A 23761-nucleotide genomic window follows, 5' to 3' on the forward strand; every position below is an offset into this window, starting at 1 on the left:
CCACATAGACTATAGCAGTAACCTTAGAACCATTTTACTTGCTACCCAACCCCACGAGTCCTCTATCCATTTCTAGATACTTCAAAAAAAAAAAAGTTAAATTTGGTCATGTCTGTCTCTTGTTTAAAAATGAGCTGTCATTTAAATTGCTAAATGTGAAGTATTTCAGTCCGCTAACATTATCCTGTACTATTCAGTCACTATCTTATGTTTCTTCTTATGATAGGGCCATTCAATTTTCATAGATAGCAAACTATTATTAATATAATTTGAAGTGTGCAATTTTACAAGTTTTATACACATTTCCTGCAAAAGCTTTCTTACACTGTAGTACTTTATTAAAACCAACTGCCAAGAGATGGTAGTGTGGTTCACACTTCCCATGGAAGATGTACTCTACCACACCCACTTTCCTAAAACATCATATTCCCTAGGTACTGAGTATTTGCCCTTATAGGCACAACTATAGAGTCCATTTCTCAAAAAGATAAAAGAAAAAGAAAACAAATAAACAAACAAAAAAACTTTGTTTTTCACAGACAGAGACCGTTACAGAAAACCTCAACCAATCTGAATGTATATCTTCAGATTCAAGGCCTAAAGAATGCTTTTATAGAACAATTCTCACATCTAAGGTGCAGGGAACATAGAGGAAGAGAGAGCAGAAATGGTTTAAGAGCCAAAGATCAGAGGAGGGGGCATTGCTGCTCATTGTATCTCCTAGTTATGTCAAAAGCTCCGCTCATAATGTCTCACCAACCTTATTACTACAAAAGGAGATTTAATGCAATTCCTTTTTTATTTGGGTGACCATAGATTTCCCTGGGATTTGCAGGTAAATTTCTTGCACAACATGGTTGATTCCTCAGAGTGCACAGCTGATTGTAGTAATGATATGCTGGCTTCGTTCTGGTCATTACTGTGCTAAATCTTGAGGATGCCAGAACTGGAATATAGGAGACTGTTTGGTGTGGTACCCAGCACTGTAGGGAAAGTGCCCTGGCAGTGGCTTCAATCACCAAGCCAGAAGTTCTATTGCTTGTTGCAGGCGCTTGCCATGTAGCTCCAGGTGACTCCAAACTCAAGATGTTCCTGCCTTATCAGTCTATGCGCTGATATTGCAGACAGGAAAAACCATCCCTGCTCGTCTTCATTTCTTTCTCCTTGTCTCTTGACCTTGAATGGCCCCTATCTCTCTCCCCTGTAGACGGAAACAGATTGGCATGGATCCTTCTTAGTTTATATTTGGTACTGCCTGTTCATTTTTGTTTCCCTGTCCAGCTATTGTTTTTCTCTGGGAACGCTTCCAGCATGGTAGAAATTAAATCTATTAGTTGATAAGAAAACTCTACTTTATTCCTTAGTTATCAGAATCATAACGGGCATGCCTGTTACCTACTAGACTTAAAGCTGAATAATATCTGAGAACTAGTCTGTCTTTTTTTTTTCAGAACTTACATAGGATAAGCATCCTATCATACTATATAATGTGCTTACATATTTTATTTCTGTGTTCTCTCCATGATATAGATACTGTTAGCCCCTTAGAAGGTACACCTGCCTTTGATGCATATAAAGAATTAGTAGAGCTCAAAGAAATCAATATTCAAATACTCACAGAAAAAACTAAATTGGAAAATGAATTATCTGAAATAAAAGAAGAGAATTCACAGTTAGAGAAAAACCTTGCAAAAAAGAATAAAAGAATCTGTACTCTGAGGTATTATGCTTTTGTGCTGTATAGAAACTCCTACTATATTTGTACTGGAGATGAGAAAGGGGTTTTGGTGATTTCTTAGTTTCCTTCTGACACTTTGTAAGGGAGACATCACCATTGTTTGAGAGAAACAAGAAATTGTCAGAAATATTTAAAACATCATAGAGCCATTAATACTTTTAGTCCATCCATCTAAATACACAGAGAATAGAATGTATATGCCCTTTACAATAGCAATACACTGAATATATGGAAGCCTACTACACTGAAATATCTGTTTTTCACAAGTAGAAATCTTTGGAGCATTTTGTCAGGAATTAAAAAAAATTGTAATGAACACCATTAGATGAATAATTTTCTCTATTTATAATTGTCTATAATAAATATGTTTTCCATATTCAATGTGTTGCTGTAAAGAGTCACCATGATAGAGACAACCCCCCCAAAATGAAGCACTTAACTGGGGGATTGTTTACACTTTAGGAGGCTTAGTCCATCATCATCATGGCTTGGAACATGGAGGCAGGGAACATGACAGCACACAGACAGATGCTGGAGCAGTATCTGAGCCTTGTGCATCTTGATCTAAAGGGAGGAGAGACATTGAGACTGGGGTGGGTTTCTGGAATCTCCTACAGCCTGTGACACACTTCTTCCAACAAGGCCACACCTTCTAAGCCTCCTAATCCTCCAACAGTTCCATTTCCTGTTGCCTAATGAGCCTGTGGGGGCCATTCTTATTCAAACCATCACAAGTGGTTATTTAAACCTGTTGGCAAGTTTAACCATTAAATTATATCAATTAAGGAGAAAATGTATTGACTGTCAAGGAGTTTGCTCAACATAAGTAATACTAATTTTGATTGTTTTCTTTTAAAAAAAAGCTTACTGATCTTTATTATTATGGTTACTATTGCTATTTTAATTCCTCAAATAGCATTCTTAAGTTGTTCAAATTTTTAGATATTTGATTATTTATCTTAATTATAAATTTTGGAGCATAGATTAGAAGTAAAAACTGAAGTATAAGCTTTTGGAAGTTTTATAAGCAAGTTATGAGGAGCCAACACACAAAGCGAAGATTTTGTTTCTGAAAAAAATAATTCTAACTACAGGTCTATTCTAAAAACGCAAATGGAGAAGAAAAGAAATATAATTTGTGCTAATAATGAGATTGTGGAGGAACTGAGAGAAAAAAAGATGATGGAAAGAAGAGAGGAGCAGAAAAACAGACAAGTTACAAAGATGCAAGAACTGGAAATAGGTCTTAAAACAAGAGATATGGAGTTGAAGCAGGTAATTTATTTTTTAATAAAACTAGAGCTTTGACTTTAGCTCACTAATGTGTAAACATTCCTTAGATTTAATTATATATTTAATAACAGGTAATGATCTGAGAAATGTTTCCACTGTCAGTTTCATCATGGTTTAAACTTCCTTAGCATATACATATTAAACCTTGGCAAACGCACCACTTTAGAATGCTCAGTAATCTTATGATATGATCATTGGATGTTCAGTCTATTTTTGACCTAAGTATTGTTATTTCACACACAGTTCTTCAAGATTCACCCAAAATGTTATTTCATTATAAATTATGATATTTAGTCTGTAATTAATTTTTAAAGTGTGTCATATAATAAATATTCAATGTATGATTTCTGATTGAAGGAACAAAAATTCAGTTGAGATTTATAAGTAACATCATTTCATTTTATTTTATTTTTACTTTTATTGAAAATAGATTCTTAGTTAGGCAGTAGTGGTATACTCCTTTAATCCATGTATTTAATAGGCAGAGGAGGGTGGATCTCTGCTTTTGAGCGCAGCCTGGCTTACATAGTGAGCGCCAGGACAGCCAAGTCTACAGAGAGAAACTCTGTCTTGTAAGACTTCTCCCAGTTTTCCCCCACTACTCCACTCATCCAGATCCACTCTCATTCTATCTCTCATTAGAAAAAAAATATTCTTCTTGGTAACCTGCAGTCCTTCCTCTGAGTGCCACCAGGTTTCCCCCTCCAGGGGACATGGTCAAAGGTGAGGCACCAGAGTATGTGAGAAAGTAATATCCCACTCTCCACTCTACTGTGGAGAGTGTTCTGTCCATTGTCTAGATCTGGGTAGGGGTTTAAGGTTTACCGCCTGTATTGTCCTTGGCTGGTGCCTTAGTTTGAGCCGGGCCCTGGGAGGTAATCCCCCTCAGGAACAGTCATAGGGGAGGGGAACAAGGGGAAAATGGGAGGAGGGAAGAATGGGAGGATACAAGGGATGGGATAACCATTGAGATGTAACAAGAATAAATTAATAAAGGAGAAAAAAAAAGAAAAAATATTCTAAGGATGTTTCCTTTATGATGGTTGAGCAAGGCACTGATCAGATTTGTCCTTATCGGTTTGGGATGCTTCACTCAGGGTGATTATTTTCTAGTTTTATCAATTTACCTGTTTGTTTACCACAGAATTCTTATGGAAATACAAAAGACCCAAGCTTACTCTAAGCATAAATAGCAATGTTGGGAAAATAACCATACCTGGCTTTTAATCATAATAAAGAACATAGAACATAGGAACAAAGGTAGAATAACCCTGTAACAAGGCAGGCATGTGCATTCAACTACACAGAACCTTGTGATTACACAAACTACCACTCTGTTGTTGTTGTTATTGTGTTTGTTTGATTGCATGTTAATGCAAAAGATCCTAATTTATATTTTTGAGAAGAGATATATGTTAAAATAAAATGTTTTGGGAAAGTGGATATCTAGATAGAGATATTAAATTGTATCTTTTCACCTCTCCATGTAACTGAATCAGTTAAGTAGACTATGATGTCATATGTGAAACTGAGCTACAGAAGAACCATCAAAGATCTTTGTGAAAAAGATTCCAACAGCTCAAAAAAAATGATAATTGCCAATGGAATTTGCATGAATAAGTATCCAACCAGTAAAAGAATCCAGTTCAGTTCAAAAAATAAAAGTATAAGGGGAAATACAGCTCAGCTAACCAATGCTTGGCATTACTCTTAAAGGCTTCCTGGTTAGCACATCAGCAATACATGCAGACTCAAGATTGTTCAGTACAATTTACTCTTTCCATGATTTGAACAATGACTATGTGTCCATCAGCAGAGGAATGAATAAAGAAAACATCATATATATTCACAGTAATTTTATTCAGGTGTAAAGAAGGAAGATCTACCACTTTCAGAAAAAAAAAGTATGCAGCAGGTTACTGTCATGTATAGTGAAATAAGACAATCTTCATAAGAAAATACTACATATCTCACACGCAGAAATTAATGTGCAGAGCACAGTTTTACACAATAAGTATTGTGTTTATATACATAAGATGTGTAGTGCCTAAAAAGATAGAGAGGCTCAGAAAAGCTTCTTATAACAAAGAGTGAGACTATAGATAACTCAGCCATAAATAGGATGTCTTCATCAAACCCCTCCCTCAAGGCTGAAGGACCTACACACAAAAGGAGGCAGAAGGATTGCAAAAGCCAGAGGTGATGGACAAATTACAGTGTTTTCCAGACACATATGAACTCACGGAGACTGTGAAAACACACACAAGACCTACACAGGTTCAAATGAGTTGAAATGCAATACTCAGAAGGGAGTATACACAGGGTACCGTAACCAAAACAATAACCAAAAAGCTAGTTGTAATTAATACCTGCTGGAAAAGAGAAAATCAGTGTTCTCCATTGACTTGTCACTGGGTAGAATAAGCAGTTCACATGCCCAGGCATTTTTTCTTGTGTAAGGCATCTAGAGAATCTTGTTTTGTAAGGTAAAGTACAATAATTTACTATCTGTGACCTTAGCTACACTTGAGAATCACATCATCGACACATTATTTAATAACTTATATAGTAGAAGGATACCATTTACAGTTATCATATGTGATCATGGCTCACTTGAAACATGGATTTTTTTCAGGGATGTATTATATTTGATAGCTAATATTTAGGTCCCTAAATTGTATGATAAAACAGGGTTATAAAGTTACCATTGTCTAGTGGAATTACTCTTAAGTTACAACAAGAACTAGAGAGTCACAATTCTCTTACATAGAAGACTTATTGGGCTGGAGAGATGGCTCAGCCATTAAAGGCTAGGCTCACAACCAAAAATATAAGAAGAAGATTTATTTAACTGTTGTGCTGCCTTCTTAAAAGGCCTAATTTTATTGTGAAATAAAATGTGATAATAATAGGGTTACACCAAATATACATATCACTTTATCACATTAGAATAAAAATATATGTACTACATAGTTAACCTTCCCAATGTTGCAGAGCAGTACATTTTGTTATTATTTGCATTTTATCAATTAAAAAAAACCTGAGACATGGAGATGCTAACTTCTTTCAGGAGAAACATCCTGTAGTAATGAGCTGGGATAAAAGCGTTTAAGTATCTGTGTTGAAACTGCCTCAGCCCGTAGCTGACAGCCTTCGATAAAATGTCTGATTATAAATAACACTGTCAAGTCAGTGGCCAGGAATACAGCACAGTAGTAGTGAAAAGTGTTTGCAAAACAGATAGACCTGTGTCCATTCCCCTGAACCTATCTAAAGATAGGCATGATTGTGTATGCTTCTGGTCATAGATCCAGGGAGGCAGAGATGGCTGGCTCCTTAGGGCTCACTGCATACCAGCCTATTCTGTTTCTTAAGTTTCGTATCAAGAAAGAAAAACAACAAAACAAAACAAAAAATACCAAGCCAACAGCCACCCCAAAAGTCTTCAGGTTATCTTCAGGTACTATTGTGCGCGCGAGCACGCGCACACGAGCGCACGCTCGCGCGTGCGCGCGCACACACACACACACACACACACACACACACAAGCAAGCATATACATAGGTATTTCAATGTTTACTATTCATAACACAGCTTTTTGTCATATCTATATGGAAAAAATGTTTTATTAAAATCAGTCTGTGGCCCTTGTAAAGCAAAATCACAAGGACCAAAGGGCCATTCCCTTTCATTTTTTCAGCCTCCGTATTTAATAAAGCAAAATGGAAATAGAAAGGTAATGCATTTCAGTCCTTTAGCAGTATTAGTTCATTTTTTATGAAGGGCTGGGGAATATTTCAATCTGCTTTGTGGGCAGTGAGAATCCTGTTGCAACAATTAAACCTGTAGTGGTAGAATCAAAGTGTGCATAGAAAAGGATCTTCTTATTTTTCTATCAAAGCTATAGCACATAAATAGATGATGGATCAATTTGTATCAAAGTATTAAAGTTATTTTATATTTCATTTAGTTACCAAAAGAAAAAGAAAATGCACAGAAGATGGAAAATCACCTACAAATGTAAACTTTAAATCATCTTGTTTATATAGCAAATAAGTAACATGATAATTACCCAAATTATGATTAACATGAAAACACTGTAAATTGAAATACACAGTATGGAATTTGGGAAGTAACTCATAAGCCTATCATGGTCTTGGATGGATAAAAGATATTATTTCCTAAAAATAATAACAAAAAGAAAAAGAAAATCACATAATTAGTAATGTATATACATTTTGGTCATTCTTTCTAAAAAAAAAAGCTAAAAATAATACAATTTGTATACTATCATATTTAATATATACAGTCACTTTCATATGTGTATACATAAATATGTTGTGCTGGTGTGTGATAGAGAGAGGAGGCGGGAAGGGAACTGTGAAAGGGAATAAATAGTTCTAATGGAAAGTAAGAAAAGATTAACTGGCACAGATGATACAATAAAACAAGAGTTGGGAGGGGAAGGAAGTATCCAAGGAGAGGGTAAATAGGCAGCAGACGATTGTTGAATCACAGACAAAATCAAAGTATGATAATAAACCTCTGTGAAAATGTCACAGTGAAATATAACATGGGATAACTAAAATTTAAATACACAGCAATAAAGTTGGCATGTGAGCAAAATTGTTTTTAAAATATGTGTTTTAGGTCGGAACTCGAAAATACCTCATTAATAGCTACGGCGAAGAAACAAAAGGAGGAAATGGAACAGTTGCAGAGACATGTGCAAGACACTCACAAAGATCTGGCGCAGAAGCCCAATTTTGTAATTCAGTTTCATGTTAACACATTTGCCTGGCAATAAAATATAGGGAAACTTTAGTAATTGTATGAAATGTCTCATTTAAAATGTTTTGTTTTTACTGTTTAGTAGTTTTATGTACGCATACAATGCGGCTTAATCAACCTATCTCCTCATTCCCACCCTCAACTTCTTTCCACTTTACTTTGCACACTAATTTCACTCAACTCTACGCATCCATTTTGGATCTTCTCCCTTTTGCATTTTAATTAACGTTTTATTCTATGCAACTTAAAATACAGACTCTGACCCTTTTGCCATTGCAGACTGTCCAGTTTCCTGGAAACTTATAACTGATTTTGACTAGAAGGAAAAAGTACAACCACAGTTTGGATTAAATTCATCACAAGGCCACAACTGTCGGAGGCTCAGCCAGTACTGGGCCAGTGAGGCAGCAAAAAGCACTCTTAGTGCAGAGGCTCCTCCTGCAAACACAGCTGAGGCTGGGCACAGCCCTCATCACACCTGTGCTGCCAGTGTGCACAGGAGTGTAAGACCATCTGCTGGAGCATGGCTAGCCTCTCAGGGTCACTTCCAAAGATAAAACTGAGTGTCTCTTTGAATTAATTAAATCCATGAAAAGAACAGATCATGATGAATAGTGTAGCTTGGGTGTGGAGTGTATTTCTTAGCAAGATGTCATGATGAGGCTTCAGCACTATATAATACTGTGTACACGGATGATAAATATTTTAAGCAGGGACTTTTTTTCACATATTTAAAAATTGTTGTCAGAATCATTTTCTTAAAGTTGAAAGAATCAAATGTCAAAAAAGAAAATTATCAAATATATTAAAATTATTTGAATTACATTTTCTGTAAATAATTTTCAATTTTCTATAGACACAGACAGTGGCTCAAGAAAATCAGGACTTGTGTAAGAAACACACTACAGTAATAACTGAGATGGAAAACACAATCAAAAGTCTGCAGTCTGAAGTCTCCAGTGTTAAAACTTCTAAAGCATTAAGCAAAAGAGAACTGGAAAAATACAAGCGATTCTATCTAGAAGAACTAAGAAACAAAAACTTCTTATTGCATGAACTAAACAGGTGAGTGAAAGGAAATGTCACAAAATATACAATTCGTTCCTTCATTCGTTTTTAATCCTGAATTTTAAGGAAATACAACCCTGAGATTAGTAGGATGTGAAAGTGACCTGGCTGATATATTTTTGGAAAGTTATTTAGGAAGATGGACCCACTGATAAAATGTTCTTATGGGCATATTTCATTACATCCCTCTTTCCATTATACTTGGCTTCCTGCATTAACTTTCTCCTATAGTTAACCTGATGATGCAGGTTTTCAGCCATGTATTTCTAAACATTATAAATTAGCTACAGTCATATAGGTATAAAATCAACATATACAAATAAGACACACACATAGAATAGAGCCAGCAGGTTGTCCTGAGATCTGCTTGGCTTGGCTCTGGAAATTTGACCAGGGCAGTTAAGGAATAAGGAAAGAATAACATATAGACACGTGTATGGAAAAGCTTGCATATGGACATGTACAGGTGACTGTGCTTGCATGTGGAGGTGTGACTTTGATGTCAACTGTCTTTTCTTAGTTTCTCTCATTCTTACATATTTAACATGGTCTCTCACTGGAACCAGTTTGTTTGGCTGGTCTGCTAGCCAGCTTGCTTTAGCAATGTTCTACACCTGCCTCTGGAGTACTGGGGCTTGAAGTAGGCCATCCATCCATCCACCTGGTACTTTCATGGGTTTGAAGATATAAATTCTGGCCTATGCTGCCATGACAAATGCTGCAAGCACTTTAATTGAAGAGCCTTCTTCTAGGCCCACAGAGTATACCTTCTTTAGAATAATTCTAAATATATAATTGTATACAATAGGTAGAATTTGGCATAGCTTTCTCTCTTTTTCTAATGATTCTATATTTTGGCATATACATTTATATTATTACACATAAATTTAAAAAATTACATACAGTAAGAAGAAGCACAAAATCATCAGGGATTATATGAATGTTAGATTCATAATGTTTAGGCTAATTGTATTTGGCAACATTGTAGAAAACATCTTTCCTATCTTGATTATGAAATTCTGAAAGAAAATCATAAAACCATCTTAACCCCTAACAACCAAGGTTAATTGTAAGACTAAACTATCTCATCTTAAACCCCATCAGCAACTTGAGAAGGAATAAAATTGAAAACCTGAATTTACTGGGAGTTCAGGGTAGCAGCTTTCCAAATTAGAAGGTTACAGAGACAGTTTGCTCCCTGAGCAGTCACCCAAAACTCTATAAGGTCGGAGCATCATCTTCAGCCTTCTGGTCCAATATAGCTGACATACGTATTTGTGAGGCAAGAATTATTGAGGACTTGCTTATTACCCTGTGATGGCAGAGTTTGGCCATCAACCCTAACTGTATCCAAGTTTGCCCATTTTTAGGCAGAATTCTGTCTGTGGCAGAAATGAGGACATTTTGCCCAGTGGCTGGTTTGCCACATTTGAAGCCATCTCCACAGTTTTCAATGTTAGGATTTTCTTCAATGCTAAATTCTTTATAGTGGCAGACTTTTCACTTGTTATTTTTTTTTTTCTTCAGGGAAAATGATTACTACTTAAAGTTGACTGTTTGTTCTCGACAGGACAAATGAGAGTCAAGAAGAGTCCCATACAGAACTTCATGTGAAATTTGAGGAAAACATTTCTGTATCAAACACACTGAACACGAGGCTTGTTAATGAGTGTTCTTGTGTGGAAAAAGCTCAGAAATTGGAAAACAAAGATTTCTTTCCAGGAGAAAACTTGGTGGTGCCATCCTCAAACACAGGACCTACTGATGCCTCTATGGCACACTGCCCATGGACGGTGTGTTTATTATGTTTTTTTTTCAGTTCATATTTGTGATATAATTCTTGTTTTCAATTTTATATACTATTAAGTTATTTATTTAACCTAGACAAGTAAAGTTAAGGTCCTAATAACATATGTAATTAATGAAAGATAACAAACTTTACAATTTTGGGGGTTATTTTCCCCTTTTATTAAACATAGATTATTTTATCATACAATGTAATCTTAATATATTTCTCCTTCCTCTCCTATTCCCAATTCCTCCCCCATGAAAAAGACCTACAGGGGGCTACACAAGTCTTCTGCATATATACTACAACTTTCAGTTTGGTAGTTTATGGGACTTCTGAATGTGTAAATGGTGGGGTTAATGATTCTTGTCCTTTTCTTGAGGCTCTTTTATTTTTCTGTTGACTTGTCTTCTTCAAGTTTGATATATTTCTTTTTCCTTTATTTTATATCATTTATAAATGATCACTTATCTCCTATAAGTCTAATCCTTTCTAGTGAAAGACAAAAAAGAAGTGGATTTCGATGGGGAATATTGCAATTTTTAGTGTTGTTTTTTAGAGGCAGGGTTTCGCTGTGAAGCCTTGGCTGTCCTGCACTCACTCTGTAGACCGGACTGGCCTGTACTCCCAGAGACCCACCTACTCTGCCTCTGTGTATTAGTATTACAGGCCTGTGCCACCATGCCAGGCTTTCCCCCCTCCACTTTTTGTTGTTTTGATTATTGTGTTTTTCAGTGTTTTTAAAAGTTTATTCTTACTTTATATGTTTTGCATGCATGTGTGTACAACATGTGTGTTCCTTATGTCCATGGAGCCAGAAAAGTGTCGGATGCCCTGGAACCGTGGTTATAGATTGCTATGAACCATTGTGTAGGTGCTGCAAACTGAACTCTGGTCCTCTTCAAGAGCACAAAAGGCTCTTAACCACTGAGCTCTCTCCAGCCCAGTTACATTTTTTAAAGACAGGAGCCTACTCTCAAATTTTTCCATTTTTAAGGTGTCCCTGAAACTATTATTTTCAAGAGACACAAATTTATCTTGATTGAATAAATATGAGTAAAACAGTTACATTTTAAATTTTGTCTCTTACATGATATTTTAGCATGTGAGTGTAGCTATATGAGCAGGCAAGACTTCTGTGCCATTGTATCTCTGCTGTACATGACAGGAATTTCAGAGTTTCAGCAGAGTCTCAGCTTTGCTACACTGAATAATAAGTGAGTGATCAGCACTTAAACTCTTATGGATGTCTAAGTTGTAAGGGCATCATAAAGCATCTCTTACTCTGCATTAAATACACTTATAAAACAAACACCAGTCTAGTAACTTCTGTCCATATTCAAAATATTCCATTAACAATTTTACCTTTCTTTTATGTTATTAGAATTTATTCACCTTACATCCCAATTGTGATCCTCTCACTCTCATCCTCCTGTTCCCACCCTCCCTCCCTCTTCTGCCTTATTCCTCTCCCTTAGGCACATTAAATTTTTAAAAAAGAATATACTTTTCTCATTTAACTTATATCAGTTTTGAACTTGTTTATCACTGCAGTGATTGTGACAATTATAATAGTTATAAATAGTACATGAAAATGTTTTAATTTTCAAAATTATGCTCACTTATGCCTATCCAGCATGTCTTCCTTGAATGATAGATGGATAAGGCTGTAGTGGTGGTGATGTAAACAACTTCAAACAGCGCCCACCACGGATATCATCTGGGGACTTCTATCTAAAGACGTGTGTGAAGGCACATATTTTCCTACCTCTAGGACACATAAGAACAGCATCCTCATTAATCTGTGTGACAGAATTTATAATAAGAAATCTTTTCTGTACCATTTGAAGTGTGAACAGAAGGTTTAAAGATTATTAACAGGATGAACTATTTATTTATAATTTAATATATTTTGACCCAGGGGAAATTATATAAACAAAGTATTTATTTGAATGAAATTTAAGCATATACTCACATTCTTATTACTAAACTACCTATTTCAGTCTATGTGTACTGGATTACAGCTTTCATGGTGTTATTAACTTTGATTGCTATGAAATAGTGAAGATCTGCTTCAAATTATGCTAGAACATTATTTATTCCTCATTTTCAAAGATCAAACTCTAGGTTTCTTAGGCAGCATTACAGTTAACGTAAAGGAAAAAAATCTTAGTGATTGCTTTGCAGTTTTTTCTAAACAAAATAAATTATCTGAGTCTAAATGATAGAATCATGTAGTATGGCCACCATATACAAATATGGCAGTGGACATGAGTCTTCTATAAATTGTTGTGCACAAATTAAGTATAAAATATCTTTCTTAACTAACTCAAATAATCAAAGAATATATTACTTTAATGAACATAAAACTTGTTTTTATACCTAGTGATATATTATTTATCAAGCTTTGAGAAAATGTTTAGTTCTTCTAAAGTATTTATGAGGGTTGAAAAAAAATCTGCTTAATGCTAAATATACACATATAATTGAATAAATAGTTATTCTTATAGCAAATCAAGAGATTAACAAGTACCTGTGGTTTTCGTGTGAAATATTTGTTCACCAATCATGATAAACATCATTGGAAATATTAATGTTGTTTAATTTTTTTCCTTAACATTAATTACCAAAATCTTATAATTTTATCAAATAAATACTAGCAACTTAACAAAATAAACTATATACCCACACATATATATACATATATATATATATTTCTATATATATGCATATATAATTCTGAGAGATTTAAAGAAAAGTAATTGATTTATTTATCCTTATTTGTCTATTTACTTATTTTTTATTTATCTTTATTTATGTATCTTTATTTTCTTTTTTAAAACATATTTTAATAATTTATTCATATTACATGTCAATTGTTATCCTATCCCTTGTATCTTCCCATTCCTACCTCCCTCCCATTTCTCTTTACTCACCTCCCCTATGACTGTGACTAGGGGGGACCTCCTCCCACTGTATATGCACATAGGTGTCAAGTCTCTTTTTGGGAGCCTGCTGTCCTTCCTCTGAGTGCCACCAGATCTCCCCATCCAGGGAATGTGGTCAATATGAGGCATCAGAGTTCGTGTGAAAGTCAGACCCCACTCTCCACTCAACTGTGGAGAATGTTCTGTCCATTGGCTAGATCTGGGTAGGGGTTTGAAGTTTACTACCTGGTGCCATAGTTTGAGTAGGACCCCTGGGCCCAGATCCGCCCATCATAATATTCTTCTTGTAGGTTTCTAGAACCCCCTGGAACCTTCTATTTCCCCATTCTCCCTTGCTTCTCTCACCTAGAGTCCCAATAGGATGTCTTCGTCTCTGTCCCAGTTTCCTGGTAAGTGAAGACTTTCAACACGTGTATAACATTTATTAAGCCCTTATAACCACATTCCTCACAAACTCTTGAGCAGACATATTTCAGGAAAGATAAGTGTGACTCTAGAATTTGAAAATTATAGTCTATGTTTTTTTAATAGTCTGAAGATGATATGAGAGAGCTTCACAAAGTACTTAATGACTTAAATCAATTCACGCAACTTAGTTTGGAGACTCAGAAGAAACAAAATGGTGAAGTAACAAAAGAACCAGCTGGGTAAGATGCTAATTGACTCTAATCTTAGTAACGCCTAAATAGAAATCCATTTAATGTTAATTGTCAATATTTACATAACAGTATTTTAAAATGTATTGCAGAAACTCATACATTATTCTTAGTTTTAAAGCAATGTTTTGAATGTTAGGCCAGCCTGGTCTCACTCTCAAAAGTATTGCGTGTGTCTGTGTGTGTGTGTGTGTGTGTGTGTGTGTGTGTGTATGTTGTATAACACATAAATGCATAATATATATTTCAACAATGAAATCAAATGTTTTTGAATATCAAAACATTAAAGTATTCTGTGTATTCTTCAAGGATTTTTGACAGCATTTATTTCATTGCCTTTTGTGTGTACTTTCAACTGCAATCCACATTATATGCCACGAATGTCAATTTCCTATGTGATTTTTCACTTTCATTCTTTTTGTGTTTAATTGTCTTCAGGATTCAAAAGGTTTTGTACATAGACCCTATCACTTCTAAGAATGTCATAATTATCTGGGTTAAATTTATTTCTCTTCTGCATGGATGGAATATATATGATGGAGATAAAAATCTTACTGTTGGCATCTTCCATATGCAAAAAATACATGTTATTAAATATTTGGATATATCAGCATACTGATATTTTAAGAAAAATATTAGTTACCTTGAAGAAAGCAAGTACTTTAGTTAGGTATGGAATGAATGAGATGCTTCTACATGCCTACATTGTTTTACAATGAGAATTAGTTCCAGGATCCCTTGAACATCCCCAAATCCATGGTTATTAGAGTTATTTATGCAAGTCCATAATATACAGTGATGTGGTCTAGGCAAATGCCTTCTCTAGTAACCACATAAATTATCTTTTACCTTGTTCTATTATGATATTTGTAAATCTCTTCACTGTTAATTTTTCTTCATGTTCAAAACTATTTTTGAGATTGAAATATATTTACATAAATTCCTCTTCCCTTTTCTTCTCTCCAAATGCCTCTCATGTGGCAATTTATCCTGCTTTGTTCTTGCATAATATGATCCACTTTATTAAATTGTGTGTGTGTGTGTGTGTGTGTGTGTGTTTGTACAGCTCAATCCTAATTTTTACAATTAAGTCAGTTTTATTCCTTGGGAATTTCATACATTTTATTTAATTGTAGTTACTCCAAGAGAATAACTTTTATGTCTTGACTATTAGGATTCTTCAAAGACCATCTTCCTATGTCAATTAATATGTTTACCCTATATACAAATGATTTAAAATATGTTTGATAATTAAATTGTTACTGTTTGATAAAGTATCTTGTCAAAATAACTTGGTAATGATTAAATTCATTTCAAGCAAGGGTGTAGTATTTTCACAAATTCTATTTGCAACTCCTCAATTACTTAACTATAGGGACATAAGCATCATAGTAAAACTTTCATGTGTATTTGTATTTCATAATAAACACTTGTATATGGTTTTTTTCTCTTCACAGTTTGAACTAATCTCTTATGACAAATAATCATGACTTAATGTTTTACATTTACATACCGTTGTAAACAGTAATACCTTTTGTTTAAGTACTACACAAAATCTGGTAACTTGCCTTATATTACTTGCACATTTTGATAATTTAATTAGAATTCTTTGAGAAAAAATTAGCTATAAACAAAAAGAGGAGCACAATTTAAGGACATCCTTTTCATTATAAAACATAGTATTATAAAATAATTTACTGTTAGCAATTATTAAGCAATTGTTAACATATTTATTCATTACATATTTACAGAATGGGAGAATCCTTTAAGATGACAGATTGTGGACATGAAATTGAAGAATATGGTTCTCATGGAGACTTTAAAACCTACGAGCTTGGAGTGAGTACTCCAGCTACAACGCTGGGGTGCTCGGTAAGCTTTGATCAGCTTGCGGAACAAAGTTCTCTTAATTGGGAAAAATATTAATCTCTCAGTAATTTGATCAGAAAAATTAATACAAGAATATGAGAGACTTGGTATCATAGGAAAACTTATCTTTTTCCAATAAAACTATATTGTTAGATTCTCTTTTGAATTGATATCTCCCCAGATTAGTTTAGTCTATAGGTTTTCTTGTGCAGCCCTTGGTCCCTCCAGCTTCCTCAATCTTTCCTTTTACTATTCCACAAAACTTTCAGAACTCTGCCTAATGTTTGGTTGTGGTTCTCTGCATCTGTTTCCAGCAGCTGCTGGATGAAGCTTCTCAGAAGACAGTTATGCTAGGCTCCTGTCTGCAAGCATAGCAGAGTATCGTTAATAGTGTCATTGGGTTGGCTCTCTCCCATGGGGTCAGTCTCAATTTGGGCCAGTCATTGATTTGCTGTTCCTTCAATCTCTGCTCCATCTTAATCCTTACACTTCTTGTAGGAAAGACAAATTTGGGGTCAAAGTTTTGTAGGTGGGGTTGTGTTCCTCTCTCTCCACTGGAAGTCCCAGTTAGCTACAGGAGGTGCAGACTTCAGGCTTCTTAACCAAGGTGGCTAGAAGTCTCAGCTTGGCTCACTGCTGTCGACTCCATGGGAGCCTCGTTGGTCCCAGAGAGGACCCGCCACCCACCCCACCGATTTCCATTCTTTCTACTGGTTGTCCACCCATACCCCACCTCTGCTCTTCCACTCCTGTTAACCTCCCCACCCCCTTCCTCACTGTTGCCTTCCTCCATCTACTTCCGCTACCTCTTTTATTTCCTCTTCTGAGTGTGATTCAAGCATCCTCCATTGGGCTCTTGGCTTCTTTGAGTCTGTGAATTATAGCATGGTTATCCTGTAATAAATGGCTAATATCCATTTATAATTGAGTATGTACCATGCATGCCTTTCTATGTCTGGGTTACCTCACTCAGGATGATCTTTTCTAGTTCCATCCATTTCCCTGCAAATTGCATGATGTTTCTCATTCTTCCCTATGTTATAACGCTAAATAATATTCAAGAGGTAAAATTTATTACCTTTAAGAAGTTCCTATTGCAGAGACTTGGGCATAAAATTCTTCCACAGTATTTCCACCACCATCTTTATGATTTTCTGCTGTTTCTCAATAACAGTGTCAGTCATTGTCATCAGTAATTAATATTACTATACATTGTATTGTATTTAAAGGAGAGTAACTTCTATTACGTGATTATCTTCTATTTAAATTGGCCTATCATTTTAATTTATTTTGAAGGATTTACTTATTTATTATAGAGATAAATTATTTATCTGCATGTATAGAATACATAAATCTTTACTTTTCTCAATATCTTATTTGAGAAGAGTCGGATATGAAATGTTGCTTCTGATTTCCATCTCTTTAGTTGGGGCAGATTTAAGGTTGGATGGGGTGCAGAATCATTTGGACCATTGCTCTGTCCTCTAGAGGTTACTGCAAACCATTGGATGGAACTCACTCGGAGCAAGCAACTCTACTTGAAAGCCCCGGCTCTCTCTGTTGCCTATAGCCTCATAACATGGCCATCTAGTTCAAGAGGTGATAGGAAATGGAAATATTGTTTAACTTAGTGTTGGCAGTCATCTGAATTCATTCTCACCCTTTCAGTGTTTGGCCGACATTCTATTCCTTATTTAATGAAAAATGTAAAAGTAAAGGCTTTAAAACCTCATACTCAAAACTTTAGTTATAATGTATTATAATTCTCCCACTTGCAAATTAAAGTTATTTCAAGTCAATGACTGCTATAGGCTCATTAATTGCTGAGACCTCTATCAAGCCCTGACTCTAAGACCTTATGTAAGCCTGAGATGGCACAGCAGTTAATGGTGCTCAATGCTCTTCTGAATTCAGTTCCCAAAACACACTTTGGGTACCTGTGACTCTGGCTCCATGGGATGTAACACTTTCTTCTGGTCTTTAAGGTGCCCTTGGCCTGCTTCTCCATAAAACAATTTTGTTTTGTTTGTAAAGCAAAAATAAAAAAGATTTCATTATTGTTTTCTCTAAATACCCTTTACCATTCATCATGAGATTGTGGTCTATAGGTCATAGTTACTGGAGAATATGCCTTCAGATGTAATTCCTCTCCATATAGAGACTCCATATGAAGCAAAGGCACTTGCAATTCATCTACTCAACTCCCTGCATACTTGCTTTCTTCACCATTCCAGAGAGAATTATGCATGGATATAAGAAGGGGAGAGGAAGAAGAGATAGTGCAGGTAGTGAGGTCATGCTGAGGATCAACCCAAAATATTGAGATCACTCCTTGTGGCTCTGTTATGCCCTAGAGTCTCTAATTCCGTCTTTACCTAAGAAACACCCCATGCCAGAGCAACTGAACAGTTTTCTCATCCTGTTTCAGTTAGACAGTCTTTGTCTCTCTTTATTTTAACATAATCTTAAATGAAATAAAATTACATCACTTTCTCCATTCCTTTCATTGCTCCCTCGCCTCCCAGCTACCCTACCTCAAACTTCTCTCACATATGTATGTGTGCGTGTGTGTGTGTGTTTGTGTGTGTGTATGCATTCATTCATATATGTATGCGTGTATGCATTTGCACACATTATCTTCCTTAATCCAAGTGAATAAACGGTTAGCTACCACATTTCTCCTAGGAGCTTCGAATTTTTTTGGAAGCATATTGTCCTTTTTGTCATTCTGAGAGGCACATTCATATATCCCTTGAGACTTCCCATTAAGCCCAACTATGACAATGTTATTTAAGCTAAGAATGTAAATTTACAAATTTTGTGGCACTGCCTTAGGATTTTCTGAATTCTTGCATCCCTTGTCCTTTTTAGAGTTGGATGAACAGTGTTACCTATATTTGATCGGTTTATATGTGGACCTTATGTAAACTAGAAACCAGTATTTTTACATAAGTGTTGGGTTGGTTTTTATGTGTTTCATAGATATTTTTTGCTTATCTGTGAAGTAAATTTATTATTCAGCTGCTATATACTGATGGTCTCTTCCTCCAGCCTTCAGTACCTTTCTAATTTCCAGTTGATTTCTTTGTTGTCCATAAGCTTCCACTAATAATGATTTTGAATCTTTTATAGCTCTTTCTTTTATAGATACAGGTCCTGCTACATTTCAGGGCTGAAGGGATGACTCATGAGTTATAATATGTACCTAGCATATGGCAAGATGTGGTTTCAAGCCCAAACAATTTAGCAAGTCAAATTGTATGATTATTTAATACCAGTAATATTGAAGAAGACTTGAGATTCTAGAATCTCTTATTGGATATTTGAATTTTCTCTGATTCACTAACTTAAAAGCATAGTCATCAAACACCCCTATTATCTGAATGCAATTGTTTTTCACACATAAGTTTTTAATGTTTCAGGAACAAACAACAACTAAACCATATTCAGAAATCTTAAGGGAAAGCTGTACAATTTCATCAGTAAATGAAATGGAAACCAAAATTAGAAGCCTTAAATCTACACTTTCTAAACTGAAAATTAGAAAAGCGTTACGTGCACTAGAACTGGAACGCTATAAGTACCTCTATTATGAAGAATTAAGCATTAGAAAATCATTTCAATATTACTTAAACAAGTAAGTAAGACACACATATGCCAAATACACAGTAAAATCAATAATTTGTCTCTAGACCATAATTGTTAGCAATATACTATTTGTGAAATTCCCATAAGGAGATTGTAAATTGGATGATATGATTTTATAAGTAATACTATTATATTAACTTAATTTTAAAGCACCACTATTATAAATTTTAATAGTTTCTGCTTTTATTATGCATTGTATTTTCACATACTTAGAATGAATATATTTTCACCTTTGCATTTTTGAAACTTTGTAATTAAGACAGTGATATTGACATCAAACTTATTGTAAGAATTCTCATAAATTAATTATTTAATGTTAACTTGTGTTTAAGGTAGTTAGCTTAAATCCAAGGGTACAAGCACTACCACACCTGCTTCCACAGATATTGCCTGGCAGTTGGCATTTTTTCTTCCATCTTATCTTTTTGCCACTAGAGGGAGCCGAGAGACAATATATCCTTAGTTTCTGTATTCTCCTTAAAGATTTATTGTATTATAGAGAAAGATTAATATGAGGCAAAAGAAAGACTAGACCACAGATTACATAAAATAATCCAGTGAGTAGATTTTGGAATATAGTTTGGCAAATTCCACTCTTGCTGTCTTAGTAATGTTGAAATGTGATGAAATTGTGTCACAAACTTCTTCAGTTCTTTTGATTGTCAGCTCAACGATCATATTCTCTCCAGAAGTTGTTATAGAGTATTCCCAAGTACTGAATGTTTAATGAACCAGTGAGTTGAAGCAGGAGCATGGGTAATGGTTAACCCACAGGAACATGGGGAACTTACAGGGAGCTAAAACAATTACAAAAGAATATTTGATCCCTGCTACAGTTAACTGTAAGGACGCATGAGGCTCCAACTCCATTTAAAAATGATGGGACCTGTGTTTTGAGAGTTCTAATATGGATAATTACAACCACTAAAAGTTTAATACTGCAAAGGCCATATCTTGTCCAGAAGACAGAGTTCCACACCATAGAAATCCACATGTTCATACATGTTTCCTTTTAGTTTATCAAAAGTACACATTTAAGCATAACATAACAATGCTATAATAATTTTCATGAAATAATACTTCTAAACAACAAAATGAACATCTAGTATTTTATTTCCTTTTTTGTATTTTACCAAATATTCCAATAACATTATGAAGAACATTATAAGTATATCCAGTCTAGAAAACCAAAGTCCTTTTTGTTAAGCTACATATCACTGATAAATGTACCTTCCTTTAAAGTTATAATTTAATATTAGCAATATCTCTAGAACTGCATGTATTGTCTTTGGAAAAAATATGTATCCATAATGTATGTATTTGAAATACTTAGAAACATCTTCATTATTAACGTGCCATTTCCATGGAAACCTCATTTAATTTTGTAGTGGTATTTTTAAAATGTAAGTAATTTAGTCCCTTTCCAAGGGAGGCGGCAATTTTGGACTCTACTCTAATTTTCTTAGGAATAACTCAGAGAATATCCCAACAAAACTTCACATGGAAATGGAGCACAGCAGCTCTGCAGCAATTTCTCAAAGCATAAAGCCTTACTCTGAGTGCTCTTCTGTGGGATGTTTTGATCGCATCCCAGGACCCAGAAGAAATTGGCTCCAGGGAGAAGGCTTGACAGCATCTCCTTCACCAAATAGCCCGGAAAACTGCCTGGAAATGGTTGGCTTCCTTTGAGTTTACAGTTCAGGTATAGGTACGGGAGGCCACAGTGAATGCTGGTGAAGAACAAAACTAGTGGGGCTGGAGACAGGGTTCCACTAGTGAACTGTGCTTCCATGCCAGTGCAAAGGCGTGAGTTCAGATCCCCAAACTCCACTTAAAAGTTTGGCATGGTGACTGTAAATACTATAGTGGGGTCAGGGAAACGGGATGAGACAGAGGCATCCTGTGGTTCTCACTCAAGCCAGTTTACAATGAACTGTGAGCTCTAGGTTCAGTATGAAACTTTGTTTCAGAAATTATCAACTGGAAAAGGAAAACATGAGAAATAAGCTTTCCTGAACATAAGTGCATGTACTGGTGAGCACAGCCCACTCATCCCCAATAAATGTGTTAACACACATACACATACACACACACATACATAAACACACACACACACGCACACACAGAGTGAAACAAAGAGAGAAAACAAAATAAAAAATGTTCTTATTTTTATGAGACATCATTTACAAACTTTATAGAATACGTATAAAACTTTTTACATTGGTTATTATTTATTTAAAATCTGTATGTAAATGACTTTTTAGTAAATGATTATTTCTGAACAAACAAGGTTACCCAAAGGCATTTGCAGCAAAGCCTGAGGACCTCAGTTCAATTTCAAAGCCCATTTGTGAAAGCAGAGAACAAATTGTTCCACCAATTGTCAAGTGACCTACACAAAAGCTTTATGGCATGTACACCCAGACACAGACACACACTAAATAAATACACAGACACATTGATGCATAAATGAACAAACATAAATGAAAACAATCATTCCTGCACACAATTCTAGGGATACTTTGACATGCTTTGGCTTAGTTTCTAAATGAGTGTAGCTGAGCTGTGCACACGTTTCATTCAGTATTAGTTTTAGGCTTCCCATTTCAATTTAAGTCTGAAATGCTGTGTCTTCTGTACTAGGAGACACTGTATACTTTTATTTTGTTTCTATTTGATTGTTATTGTGTTTCAATTACAAATTATGCACCTCCCATAAGAAGATATATCTTTTAGGTTCTGTACATTGAGAATCATTTTTTGATGACTGAAGGAACATGTTTGGTTCTGAGAACTGAAGACTCTGTGTTTTTGAAGCAGACTCTCTACCACCGAGCTAGACTGTTAATTGACTTGCAAAGTATAAATAACATCTAACTTTTTCTTTCAGATGCAACAAGAGTCCCAATAGAATTACAGATAGAGAAGCACACAAAGCCAGGTATGTTGCCAAAAACTATGAATTTAATTTAAAAGCAGATTTATAAAATAAAATGTAAGTAGTAAATGGTTTTCTTTCTCTTTATCTCATTGGATTAACAAATCTTGTTGTGGATAGTAAAAGAAACATATAAAGTGTAAAAATCCAGTAAGAGGAATATTACTTCCTTATTATTAATCATCTATAACTTTATAAAAATCCAAAAGAATACATTTTTGAAAGAAACATAATTACAAAAACACAGAGTACTACCAAGAACATTGAACATCAACAACACTATTCCTGCAAATAACACATACAACTGAATAATAACTTTAACTACTAATGGTTCCAATTTTCCAATCAAAAGACACTGGCTGACTAAGTGGGTGAAGAAACAAAATTCAACTCTTATCTACAAAAAAACCCACATCTTAGCTTTAAATATAGATACTGCCTTTGTGTAAAAAAAATATGAGAAAAGAATACTCTGGTCAAATAGTACCAGGAAGAAACCAGGTATCATCATATCAATATCTGACAAAAAATACCTAAAACTAATTAGAATAAATAAAAAAACATACTTCATTCCATTTAAGAGAATGTTTAACCAAGAAGACATTCTTATATTAAATGTATATGCCCAAACTCTATTGCACCAAATTCTATTTAAAAACATACCACTGTACATTTTTAAAATGTGCCATCGCAATTCAGAAAGTCATACTTGGTAATATATTAACCATGTATCAAATTCTCCTTAGAAGATATTTCTGAAAAATTAGAAATTACCACGTTTACCAGTAGATGTGTTGGAGGACACCTAAATTACATGTGTCCTAGAAGTAGAATCATTAAATGCTTTTGTGGTTTTTGTTTGCTTGTTCGTATTTAATTTAGGGTAGCCTTGGTGGCCATGGGCTTACAAAGATCTACTTGTCTCTGCCTCTTGACTGCTGGAATTAAACTTGTTGAATACCACACCACACTTGAGGGTATTTTGAAAGGTTTATTTAAGTATTTGGTATTCCTTTCAAAATA

General features: G+C 34.9%; 1 protein-coding gene across 1 annotated transcript in view; it reads left to right on the forward strand.

The window, feature by feature from the left end:
- LOC311593345 (uncharacterized protein) overlaps positions 1–22741 on the forward strand; it is an 88298-nt gene extending 65557 nt beyond the window's left edge. The window contains exons 24-34 of the mRNA XM_084774550.1: positions 1531–1720; positions 2833–3013; positions 7002–7051; positions 7682–7799; positions 8679–8887; positions 10461–10683; positions 14159–14274; positions 16035–16155; positions 19575–19789; positions 21267–21474; positions 22691–22741. Of these exons, the coding sequence (XP_084630676.1) occupies positions 1531–1720; positions 2833–3013; positions 7002–7051; positions 7682–7799; positions 8679–8887; positions 10461–10683; positions 14159–14274; positions 16035–16155; positions 19575–19789; positions 21267–21474; positions 22691–22711 (1652 nt within the window). The 3' untranslated portion in view covers positions 22712–22741. The remainder of the gene's footprint in view (positions 1–1530; positions 1721–2832; positions 3014–7001; positions 7052–7681; positions 7800–8678; positions 8888–10460; positions 10684–14158; positions 14275–16034; positions 16156–19574; positions 19790–21266; positions 21475–22690) is intronic.
- Positions 22742–23761: the final 1020 nt, after the last annotated feature.

This window comes from Acomys minous (assembly GCF_964271855.1).
Source record: "Acomys minous genome assembly, chromosome: 3".
NCBI classification, from domain to species: Eukaryota; Metazoa; Chordata; class Mammalia; order Rodentia; family Muridae; genus Acomys; species Acomys minous.